The 12,577-nt window shown below is 45.3% G+C and overlaps 1 protein-coding gene across 7 annotated transcripts in view; it reads right to left on the reverse strand.

Annotated features, from left to right (window-relative positions):
* NINL (ninein like) overlaps nt 1-12,577 on the reverse strand; it is a 208,288-nt gene that overhangs the window by 63,728 nt on the left and 131,983 nt on the right. For 6 of the 7 annotated variants that reach the window (XM_053667264.1, XM_037155282.2, XM_037155283.2 and 3 more), the window contains 3 exons: nt 7,596-7,766; nt 3,811-3,947; nt 2,446-2,586 (listed from right to left, as the gene is read on the reverse strand). In XM_053667264.1, the coding sequence (XP_053523239.1) occupies nt 2,446-2,586; nt 3,811-3,947; nt 7,596-7,766 (449 nt within the window). The remainder of the gene's footprint in view (nt 1-2,445; nt 2,587-3,810; nt 3,948-7,595; nt 7,767-12,577) is intronic. The other variant, XM_053667257.1, reaches the window with a different exon arrangement.

A 12,577-nucleotide genomic window follows, 5' to 3' on the forward strand; every position in this document is an offset into this window, starting at 1 on the left:
GACCCAGGCCTTTGGAATTGGGAAGTGTGCGGACTCAGATTTGAGGCTGCTCCCCCATAGACTGGCAATTCTAGGAGGGATAGCCAGGGCTCTTTCCATGAACCCTGGGTATGTGGAGAAGGAGCCATGGGGCTCTTGTGAGTGGACATAGGATGGTGGTTATGTGGCTCTGGACAACCCCATCCTGGGAAAGTGACAAGCTCTCTACCTCTCAGGGCTCCTCTTGTTTAAAGGTCCATTTCTTATACCCTCAGGATAAAATAGGTCTGGGCCTATCCTCCCTCCAAAATAGCATAAGATAAAGAAGAGACACCTGGGGTTTAAACTTCAGGCCACACTGGTTTGATTGTGGATGAGTTAACTGTACAGATCCAAGACACAGTTTCTTTGATTTAAAATAGAAATAAAATGACCAATTTGTGGTTATGGTGGTAAGTCAAGGAACACGTGGCACATAACAGGAGCTTCATGACACAGTAGTAGTTTTAGAGGCCAGAAGCTCCTTCTTACAGGGCTGAAACCCATATGCTCAATATCTAGACCCCTGGCTGCACAGCAGAGGTGTCAGGGTATCTTTGGAGGAAAAGAAATATGCTCTTTGGTTTAAGCCCCATTGTCTAATGAACAGGTGGCAAACACAAGGCCCATGGGCTGAATCCAGCCCTCTACCTTGTTCTATCCAGCCCAGCACCTTGTTTCTACTCAGAGGCAGCGCCAGGCTCCTTGCCCCTAGTTAAGGGATAGTTACCTTTATATAGTCCTAAAATTATTTTTGGCCCTTTGAAGGCAACTGTGAGGCTGATGTGGACCCTTGTGAAAATTAGTTTGACATTTTTGGTCTAATGGGATACAATCAACTGGCACCACATGGCTATTAACACCCCTCCTATCTGCTGTGGCTGCCCTGCAGACCCACAGAGCCCTAGGTAAGCCAGTTATACCCACAGGCTCCTTCAATTCCTCCTTGCTACCTTTCTTCCTTATGAAAAATGAGGCTGCAGAATGAGAGTTTGGTGGCCATGGCACATGGCAAAAGCAAGACTTTCTCGGAACTGTGCTTAAAAGCCACATTAAGTAAGAGTGGGGCAGGTGAAAGTCCCTTGAAATCCCTACACCCAACCCAGGATTATGTGGAGGTTGTATGTCCATCATACCATGATACCAACAAACCTTGCCAAGAGGGCTGTTGTAAGAAAAGTGTTACCCTTCAAGTGTCACAGCTACATGCAACAGGGAGAAGCCATGTCCCAGAGCCTCATCACAAGCTTTCTCAGACAGCTGCTCATTGAAACCACCTGTGTCACCTGAGCTGCTGCTTCTCTTTCTCACTACTCATTTTGCTGAGACATAAGCATAGCTATGACACAGGTAGAGATGCACAGGGCTCTGTGCTGAGTGCTCTAAGGCAAGGATAGATAAGATTATCACTCTCACTTTACAGGTGAAGAATCTGAGGGGCTCTGTCCACTGAGGAAGCAATAGACCCAGAACTCTAAAATCATTGTTAGCCCCTCTGAACGCAGCTTTTCTTCTCACACAGGTGAGAGAGAAGGTAGGGGTGTCCAGAACCCCTTTGCACCCCACCAGGAGCATAGCTGAGGGCTGAGTGTGGGATACTGGTTTTTCCACAGTATAAATTCTTTGTTATTGATGAGGAGACACCTTTGAGTGACAAAAGCTTTGAGAAATTGAACTACTATAAAGCTCTTTCAGGGGAGCCTAGTGTAGGCAGTGGGGTGAAAAACCCTCTCTCTGCCGGCCCCACCTGGGAAATCCTTAGGGGCTGGATCTCGTCATCTGTTTTCTTTAATAAACTAAAGGTGATATGTCCATAAAAAAGGTCAGAAATAATTTCTTCTGGTCTGTTCAGGCACCAGCCCAATAGGTAGTGTAGACTGCCCACTAGGAGTCTGCTCTACCCACTGTCTGGTGAAATACCTGCAGTCAGGTTTTGGGCTTTGAGCCCTTCCACCATGTCAGGCTCCTTTCTGCTGAGCCAATAAGCTCCAAAGCCATTCATTAGCCCTCTATTAAAATGTCCATCTGTCTCACTGATTATAGATACACATAGAATGCTTGGCTTGAATGGGACAGATCCCATAAATGAAACAGAAGGGAATGAGGTCAGCAGAGGGGAATTTTCCCTACAGCTCACAGGCATGTATGGCTAGATACCACTGTACCGTGCGACCCATCATAAAGAGCAAGACCACTTTTTAAATGCACCATTCCCTCTTCTTTCAAGGAAGGGTATTCCCAAAGGTGTGTCTTCCAGATTTCTACTGGCCCAGGTGAAATAGGAGGGTCTGGGCTCTGCTGTGTTTATGATCACAGCCTTGGCTGGTAGAAGTCCTGTATCTACCACCTGCCCTCAGTTATGGGGAACAGCTGCACTGGTGCCAAGAAGCTGCAGCTCTGGGCTCAGACACCACTGGCAGGACCTACTTGATCTTCTTCTCTGTAAGTTGTTCTAGTGTAGAGTGACAATCATCCATCTCTTTCACAAATTCCAGGTTCCTCTTCTCAGCTTTCTCTAGATCCTGCCTTGCCTTGTCTCGCTCCCTCACCATCTGCTCTACTTGACTCCTGCCGCAGGAAAAAAAAACCAGGGTTAATGGTACACATGTTCTGGGGCCAGTGAGCTCTGTGTCCGCGTAAATGATAGAAAGAGCTGGCATTTGCTGGGTGCATGGGATGGCCCAGCGCTGTGCCATGCTCTAACTTCACACCACCACCAATCATCTCCTAAAGAGATTTGTACAATTACTATGCTCATTTTATAGATGTACATACTTAGAGAGAGGTTAAATGAATTGCCAAGGGAAGTTTCTAGAAGGTTTCTGAACCAAAGAAGTCAAGCCTCAAGGCTTAAAGTGTGCCACAGCTCCAGATGGCCACAGAACAGATGAGAATTTTTCTGTATGTCCTCAGGTCTACAGCTGGAAGTTTGTCCCCAGTACCTAATTTGAGATTGGACACATGAGGGGAAAAGGCTAGCCATCCAATACCCTGTCTGTTCACAGCCCCAACACCTGTAGTCTGGCATCTGAGTGAGTATAAAATGAGTCACCCAGAACAGATGGCCATCTGTGTGTGTGGCCCTCAGTCTGTCCAGTCACAACCTCCCCTGCCTGCCAGGAGACTCAATTCATTCCTAGGACCCACTATTCTGGTGATGATTTCTCCCACTGAAGGAGCACAGAGCTCCCCACCTACCCCCGGCCACCACCCTCGAGCTTGAATATTCAGCTAAATCAAAACTGAACCTAATTAAAGTGGAATGTATTTTTGGCCTATCCCTTAGCATTTGGTGACAATGTCTGAAGAATACTGCTTTTTCCTCTTTAGCCAGCCACCCAGACCTGAGTGCACTCCTGGCTGCTCTTAGAAGCACATTCTGCTGACTAAGTAGGATGAGTGTCAAGCTCAAATTCTTCTCTTTGGAATCTTGCTAAAAGGGACTTTGACATAGATTTCTAAGATTCTTACCAAGTAAGAAAGAAGGCCAGTCGCCCTTAAATTCTGGCCACAAAAGCCCAAGCAGCAGTCATTGGTCCTCAGGCCCCGCTCAAATCACACATATAGATGAAACTTGAGGGATGGGGAGACCTCATCTTTCTCTTACTGTTCAGCTTTTTCACTGTCCCACTGAGAGCAACAGCTAAAGAAAAGCCAGTGGGAAATGTGTAACCCCTACTCATGGGACTGGTTACTTTGGGTAGATGAGGGCAGAATGCCAGTTTCCTTGGATACCTCCTACCAGGCCAGCTGGGCCAGCTGATTCCACCCCAACAACATTAGGGCTCTTACTGGCAGAATCTCAGCTCCTGGCGGTAGCAGGACAAAGCCACCTGCTGAGTGGCACCACGGATCATCATGAGCTCATTCTCAAGGGCCCAGGTCAGCTCCAAAAGATTCACCTTCTCATCCACACTGAAGTCAAGGCTCTGAAAATAGCAAGGCCCAACAGGAAAACAGGATGAGTGGCTTCTCCAAACATTTCCTAGCTCTCTTAGAGACAGTCCAGGCTGTGATCCATGCTGTACTATAGGCAGCACCTGCCACTTTTCAGTCAGCAAAGTCTCTGTGCCTCTCCTGCATGACTCTCCCCACCCCACATAACTCTGGTGCCCATCCAATCCCACCTCATCCCTGTCAATGTCCAGTTCTCCCTCCTTCATGGTCACTGCTTCAGGGGTGGGTATGGCCCAGGCTAGACAGATCTCCCCTCCCTGGAAAAGTGACTTAAACAAAAGGGGGCATGTTCCAAGTAGAGGACTTCATGGGGATTGACAGGATGCTGAGGGAAAGAGGCCTTTTCCTTGTGAAATCAGTTGCCGTAAGGACCTGTGAGTCTTAGGAAGCTGAATGAGGAGACCTGAGGCCAACACCACCAAGAAGCAAGCAGAGGGATAGAACAGATTCCTAACAACCTGGAGATCCAAGAATCCCAAGACCTGACATTTTTTTTCCCTCTGAGTCCCACTTGGGTGGGCCCTTAAGAGCCTCCTCTCTGCTTAAGCCATTTTAAGTTGGGTTTTTGTCATTTCACACTAGCAGAATCGTGTCTGGTATGTCTCTATAAAACATATGTATGGATAAGGTAATTCTGTTTGTGGAAAAATATCTATCAGAGAGAGATGAGCCATGGCTAAGAGTTCCAGAGAGTGAAGCAGTCTTTTTCCCTCAGATTTTGAAAATAAAAGAACAATTTTCATTTAGGTATTATACCACAGGAGGAGGAAGAACACCCATATGGCCCTCTGCTTGACCAATGAACAACTAGCACTCTGCCGCATTTGCATTTTAGGCTTGCATTGAGTGTTCTTGACTTTCGGTTCCTTGTATGACATTTATACACTAGTCCATGGCAGGCACTCCATCAGGGCCTACAGAGAAAGAGTCACCGCATTCCCAGATCACATGTAGGAATGGGGGATGTTCCCTTTTTAAAAATATATATATATATATTTATTTATTTATTTATTTTTAGAGAGAAGGGAAGGGAAGGAGAAAGAGTGGGAGGGAAACATCAATGTGTGGTTGACTCTCATGTGTCCCCTAATAGGGAGGGACATGGTCTGCAACCTAGGCATGTGCCCTGACTGGGAATCGAACCAACAACCCTTTGCTTCACAAGCTCATGCTCAATCCACTGAGCTACACCAGCCAGGGAAGATGTTCCCTTTTTTAAAACTTAAAAAATGGAGACTTGAATATCTACTGCTTCCTCACTTCCCAAAGTGCTTCTGAAGAGAAATTATATTAAGGGAGCAATTTGGGAGGCTCAAGGTACCATTTATTACACAAGGGCAAACTTCCCAGCAATAATCTCTCAAGACAAAGTGCAGTGACATAACTAGTCATAGCAGCAGCTTCCTGATTAAGAAGGAATCATCAAAAACCCCATGGCATGGGTGGGAACTAGCTTTTATAATGGTCCCAGTGCTCCTCACCTCTTAGTATTTATGCTATGTATTCCCCTCCTACACTGAATAGGGTCGAGCTGTGTAACCCACAGCATGCGGAGGAAATAAGGGCATGTGACTTCCAAGGCTTGGGCATGGAATGCAGGCAGCCTCTTCCCTGTTTTCTTGTATCACATTCCAAGGAAGCCAGCAGCCTAAGGTCTGACCACTGATTTCATAGGTAAGCAGTTATCCAGAGTCACAGGCAAAAAGGGCTCTGATTTTGTGTGTCAGGATACCTAGAGTACTTGATAGACTCGCTGGTGCCTACACCCTGTCTGTGTGTCATCAGACAGTTACCCCACCTGTCGAGTGAGATGGAAACAACTTCAGGGCTGCATGAGGAGTAAACACAGCCACACATTTGACAAGTCCTTGCTTGGTGCCCAGTTAAATAAACATCACTGTCTTTCAACATAATAGGATCAAATCCTGAATGTAACTGGTGAATTATAAATTGCTAAAGAAAGGAAAATTTTCAGTCCTGCATGGATAGCTCAGTTGGTTAGACTGTTGTCCTGATATTATCAACGCTGCAGGTTTGATCTCCGGTTAGGGCATATATAAGAAGCTACCAATGAATGTAGCAATAAGTGGGACAACAAATCAATGTCTCTCTCTCAGTCCCTTTCTCTATCTCAAATCAATATATTTTTAAAAAGAGGGAAATATTCCCTGATAACAGAAAAGCAATAAAAAGAGTAAACTATGAAATGTCAGAGGCAAGGTTGAGCCTTACCACTGGTCAGAATGTGATGGCAGCCAGCCCACCTCCAAATGCCAGGGGTTCAAGAACAAGATTTCAGAGAGAATTTGAAAACTGTGAGCCCCTTCCTGAGGGCCAATTTCTGTAATCTGGACTCAGCCCCTTGTCCTCAGAAGTTTTAAGGATCAACTGTCCAGGTCTGGCCTTGCCATTCGGGTTCTGCCTAAGCCTGCTGGGTGGCTAGACTTGGCAAAAGCTTGGTTTAGCCCTAGGAGCGTCTGGTCCAAGAGCCAGGTACACTGTCTTAAAGGCTGTCTTTGGGATCCTTCATGTATTGTTGGTGCATGTTAATAAGGACATTTTTGGAGGCAATGTGACAGAACCTGTTAAGAGTTAAAATGTGTAATTTCAGGAATCTAGCATACAGATATACCAGCATTATAGCAGGAGCATATATCAGCATTTTCAATGACCAGATTTATAATAGGAAAAACCTACATGACCAACAATAAAGAAAAGGTAAGATAACTTAGCAAAATAAGCAGTATAATGCCAATTTTACAATTTTTCTAAAAACTTGAATGTCTAAATAAATATTTCTTTCTTGTACCAAGGAAAAGTTCTATAGAATGAATGCCCATTAAGCCATTAGCTGTTGCCTCTCCTGGAGAATGGGAGCAAAGTGAGGGGCAGGCTTTACTATCTTATAGATTTCTATAGAGTTGTTATTTTTTGTTATAATAGAAAATGAAATTTAGAAGTGAAAATAATCAGTCTAGCTCACCACACTTCCCCCCAGCATTTTCCTAGGGTCTAACCCTATGGCCCCAAGGGAGGTATGCCTGGCCCCTAGGAAGAGGTTTGTCCCTATCTGAGGACAGCTCCTGGACCAGCCCCTGAAAGAACATGGAGGAGCTAGAGAGGAGGCCTCCGGGCAGCGAGTCTCCCCATGCCTGACCTAGTGCATGAGGGTGTGGGGTGATCAGGGGCTGTGAAAGAAGAAGAGCTCAATAAGCTGGGCCAGCATCTCTGGGTAGAAATGCTCAGATTTCTGTGGCAGTGATGTCAACTGAGACATCTCCACCACAAGAACAGTGTCTGCACCACCTTGCCTGTGGGATTGACCTCCCTCATCCAGAAAAACAAACCTACCTTCAAGTGTATTCATTTCAGGCTGTTGTTTGCTCTGCTTTTCATTTATGATCTATTAGGTGAAAATTTCCTATATTTTAATAGCAAAAAATTCTTTTTAAAAAGGAATTCCAACTGGCCTATGCTATGTGGGGTTCCCTATACCCTGTGTCTGCAGGGTGCTCTGCCCAGCCTCCTCTGTAGGCAGATAGCCCCCCAGGTACCCTGCCTAGCCTCACACAGCCTGGACATCTCCCATTGGGACAAGCTGTGAATGACTGGTTCCAAACCTGCAGGACCTCTTTGCCATTCTGAATCCCCTCCTGGGCCCACAGAGCAATGAGCTGCTCAGGAAAGGCAAAGCCGGTGCCATTGTCAATGCTGCAGAAGAGGTGCAGGCCTGAGCACATGGACATGAGAGACGATGTTGTGCTGGTATGGCAGCCACCCTCCTTCAGGACCTGCATGTGGAGAACAGGGAGACACCTGTGAGCATGAAGTTCTCCTGAAGCATGTCTACTCATCTTAACATTTTCTGACCTCACCAATCTGTGCTTGGCTCTTCACTATTTCACTGAGGCCTGATATAAACAGCTCACAGACAAGGAAACAAAGGCACAGCACCATTGCACAATTCCCAAGATCACACAGCACTGCTCCTCACTACGTGTGAGAAGCACTGGGTTCAAATACCAGTTTGACCCTTTCTTGAGGATCCTGGGTACCTCCTCTCCTACCATCCACCCAAGGCCTTGAGCAAAGAACATTTCCCAGTGCAAGAGACAATGGCCTGACTGGTAAGCATGCACTACTTAGTGCAAGACCCAAAGAAGTTTAATATTTTCCCCTTGAATCAGTAATGGCCAGACAAAGAAGGAAATTAGGAAATGCATTCTGCAGAAATAAACACAAGGCGAAGTTAGAGAAGAGGTGGGACAGCCCAGATAATTCCTCAGGACTCAGCAACAGAATCTCAGGGAGTTTAAGATGAGGCAAAAAAAAATTAGCCCCAAGCTGACCTGTTAGGCTTAGGTGCTGTAAGAATCCACAGGGAAAGATTATTTCCCTTGTTATTTTCTGCCCCAGCCAGGGCCATTCAGAACAAGCATTTGCTATCTGGGGCCACAGAAATGAGCAGTAGCAGCCCCTTCCAGTGGTCCTGCCATACCTGCAGGGACATCATCCTCGCCAGCCTTCTGTTATCCCTCATCACAGAATTTAGTGGCTCCTTGCTCTTCCTGAACATTCCAAGCCTGTCCAGTTGCCAAAAACAGTTCCCCCCAATGCTTCCATGGCTGGTCCCTTGCTCAGGGCTCTGTCCAGATGGTATTCCCTCCCTTGCCAGCCCACTACCTGCTCTAACAGTACTCACTTTTTCAGCAGGGGCTCACTTGTCTGTATATCATCTGCCTCTCCTATGGATATAGCAGTTACCTGCCCTCATCTCCTCTCAGCTGTGTCCCTAGGGCTCCACAAAGAGTTAAGGACTGGGTGCTCACTAAGCTGTGCTGGGCAGTTTACAACCCTACAAGGTAGGCATTTTACCTTGTTTACAGAAGGGGAGAGGGAGCTCAAGAATACATGGCCACCATGGAGAAACTCAAATACCCAAATGTAGCCAGACCACCCTACCCTTCCTCCACCTGCTTCCTCTCTGAGAACTGTGAGCTTGGGAACAGAGGCTGCCACATGCGGCCTAGACAGGGCTGAGGCAAATCTGTGTGTCACACATCTGATGGCCAAGCACTGCTATGTGATGCCAGAGTCCACACGCACATGATGCAACACCTTCCACCCTACAGCCATGTCACCTTGGACAGTCTTCCTGGACAATCAGGTCTTGTTGCTTGGGACACCAACATCTGACCAATGGTGAGGTCCTGCTTAGCCTGGCTCCTGCTCCCGTGGCTCAGACCCCTCTCCAGCTGTGTTTCCATATCAGTACATGAAAAGAGGAGTGGCTCCATTTTAGAGGAGGCATCCACCCTCCACTAGCTCTGAGCATGACTAATGGGACTTTATTGAGGTCTCTGACCTGCAATATGTGGCCTGAGAACTTTTAGCTATTATCCTAGTTTTTCCTTTTTATTGAATTTACTGGGGTGATTAACAAAGTTATACAGTTTTCAGGTACACAACTCTAGAACATATCATCTGTATAGTGTACTGTGGGCTTAGCACCCCAATGGTGATGGTCTTGTTCCATCACCATTTATTTGCCCTATTTCCTCCTGGATCTCTCCTGACTCCCCACACTGTTGTCAGCATCAATGAGATTTTTCTCTTTTTCTTTTTTGCTCAATTCCCCCCACTACAACTGGCCCCGACACCCCAACTGCTATAAGCCTATTCTCTATGTATGACTCTGTCTCTATTTTGCTTCCACATATGAGTGAAATATGGTACTTGTCTTTCTCTGACTGGCTTATTTCACTTAGTATAATGCTTTCCAGGACCATCCATTCATCCATGCTGTCACAAAGGATAAAATTTCCTTCTTTCTAATGGCTGAGTAGTATTCCATTATGTAAATATACCACAGCCTCTTTACCCACTAATGTACTGATGAAAATTTGGGCTACTTCCAAACCTTGGTTATTGTAAATAATGTTGCAGTGAACACAGGAGTACATACATTCTTTTCAATTAATATTTTGTGTTTCTTCATATAAATTCTTGGAAGTGGAATTGCTGGGTCATTAAGGTAGTTCCATTTTTAATTTTTTGAGGTAACTGCTTTCAAGAGTGGCTGCAAACAATCTGAATTTGCACCAACAGTACACAAACGTTTCCTTTTATCCACATCATCACCAATACTTTGTTTTTTTAAAAATGTTTTATTGATTATGCCATTACAGTTGTCCCATTTCCCTCACTTCATTCCTTTCCACCCTGCACACCTACTCCCCCCATTCTCCCCTTTAGTTCATGTCCATGTGTCACAAGTTCCTTAGAGTCTATATTTCCCATACTATTCTTGCCCTCCCCGTCTATTTTCTACCTACTGTCTATGCTACTTATTTTCTGTACCTTCTCCCCCTTCTCCTCCTCCCATTCCCCTGTTGCTAAACCTCCATGTGATCTTCATTTCTATGGTTCACTCCTGATGTAGCTGTCTTCTTAATTTGCTTTTGTTTTAGGTGTGGTTGTTAATAACGGAGTTTGCTGTCCTTTCACTGTTCATATTTTTTATCTTCTTTTTCTTAGGTAAGTCCCTTTAACATTTCATGTAATAAGGGCTTGGTGAAGCACTTTATCTGCCCTTCCATTCTAAAGGAAAGCTTTGCTGGATAGAGTAATCTTGGATGTAGGTCCTTGCCTTTCATGAGTTGGAATACTTCTTTCTAGCCCCTTCTTGTCTGTAAGGTCACTTTTGAGAAATCAGCTGATAGTCTGATGGGAAATCCTTTGTAGGTGACTGTCCCTTAGCTCTTGCTGCTTCTAGGATACTCTCTTTCATTTTATTTTTTAATCTTTTTTATTGATTATGCCATTATATTTGTTCTATTTTCCCTCCTCTGTTCCCCTCCACCCTGCATACCCCTCCCCCACCATTCTCCCCCCTTCAGTTCATGAACATGTGTCTCAAGTTCTTTAGATTCTATATTTCCCCTATTATTCTTATCTTCCACCCTATCTATTTTCTACCTACTGTCTATGCTACTTATTTTCTGTACCTTCTCCTTCTCCCACTCCCCTGTTGCTAACCCTCCATGTGATCTTCATTTCTATGGTTGACTCCTGATCTAGCTGTCCTCTTAATTTGCTTTTGTTTTAGGTGTGGTTGTTAATAACCGTGAGTTTTCTGTCCTTACAAAGGAGTCCCCATCAGACTGTCAGAGGATTTCTCAAAAGAGACCTTACAGGCAAGAAGGGGCTGGAAAGAAGTATTCCAAGTCATGCAATCCAAAAACCTACAATCAAGATTGCTCTATCCAGCAAAGTTTTCATTTAGAATAGAAGGACAGATAAAGTGCTTCTCAGATAAGATGAAATTCAAGGAGTTCATCATCACCAAGCCCTTACTATATAAAATGTTAAAGGGACTTACCTCTCCTTCATTTTAATCTTGGCTAATATAATGATGATGTGCCTTGGTGTGTTCCTTCTTGGGTCCAACTTCTTTGGGACTCTCTGTGCTTCCTGGATTTCCTGGAAGTCTATTTCCTTTGCCAGAATGGGGAAGTTCTCTTTTATTATTTGTTCAAATAAGGTTTCCACTCATGACTGTTCCTCTTCCCCTCTGGTACCCCTATAATTTGGATGTTGGAGAGCTTAAAGATATCCTGGAGGTGCCTACACCTCTCCTCATTTTTTGAATTCTTGTTTCTTCATATTTTTCTGTTTGGTCATTTTTTCCTTTCTTCTGGTCCACTCCCTTGATTTGAGTCCCAGTTTCCTTTCCACTACTATTGGTTTCCTGTGCATTTCCCTTCATTTCAATTAGTTTATCCTTCATTTGTTCCTCTAATTTGTGACTAAAATCAACCAGTTCTGTGAGCATCCTGATCACCAGTGTTTTGAACTGTGCATCTGAAAGTTTGGCTATTTCTTTGCCGCTTAGATTTATTGGCTCTGGGGCTTTGAGCTGTTTTTCTGCTTCAGCCATAATGTTTTGGTCTGTTTGCGCTTTTTACCTATGAGGTGGGGAGCCTTAGGTGTTCACCAGGGTGGGGTAACCCAGGTCGCTGGGTTGTGATGCTGTATGTGGCGATGGGGTCAGAGAGGGGCAATGGCATTTTTTTCTGCTCTCTGGGATTTCAGTCCCCTCTGCTGGGACCCACCAGCAAATTGAGCCCTCTGGTGCTGGTTCCCAGATGTGTGGGCTTGTGAACCCTCCAGAACCCTGTGGGTCTCTCCAACAAACTCTCTGTGAGCCTGGGAACCTCTCTAGGCACCTCAACCTCCAAAAGTTTTTCCAGCTGGTGCTTTTAAGCTTTATTTCCTGGTGCTGGGGCCCTGTGTTGTGCAGTGTGTCTCACTGTCCATTTTTTCACCTGCCTTATCTGCGCGTGAATGTGTGCCCGTGGTCAGTCAGCCACCTTGCGCCCTCACTGGGTCTTCCTGTTGCCACCCTTTGCCTGGCATCTGCCAACCACTGCTTGCATACCTGGGTCAGGTCCAGCCGCTTTTTCCTGCATGATCCTCTGACTCTGCCCCTCTTACCGGTTTGGATGAATGGTTCGTTTTTGTTGGACTTTGGTACAGTTTAATTTTCTCTGTGTTTTAGTTGCGTTCTGGTTTTTAAATATTTATTGTTCCTAAACTTGGT

The sequence above is a fragment of the Artibeus jamaicensis genome, unplaced genomic scaffold (genome assembly GCF_021234435.1).
Source record: "Artibeus jamaicensis isolate MK-2021 breed Jamaican fruit bat unplaced genomic scaffold, CSHL_Jam_final contig_135, whole genome shotgun sequence".
In the NCBI taxonomy this organism is placed as follows: domain Eukaryota; kingdom Metazoa; phylum Chordata; class Mammalia; order Chiroptera; family Phyllostomidae; genus Artibeus; species Artibeus jamaicensis.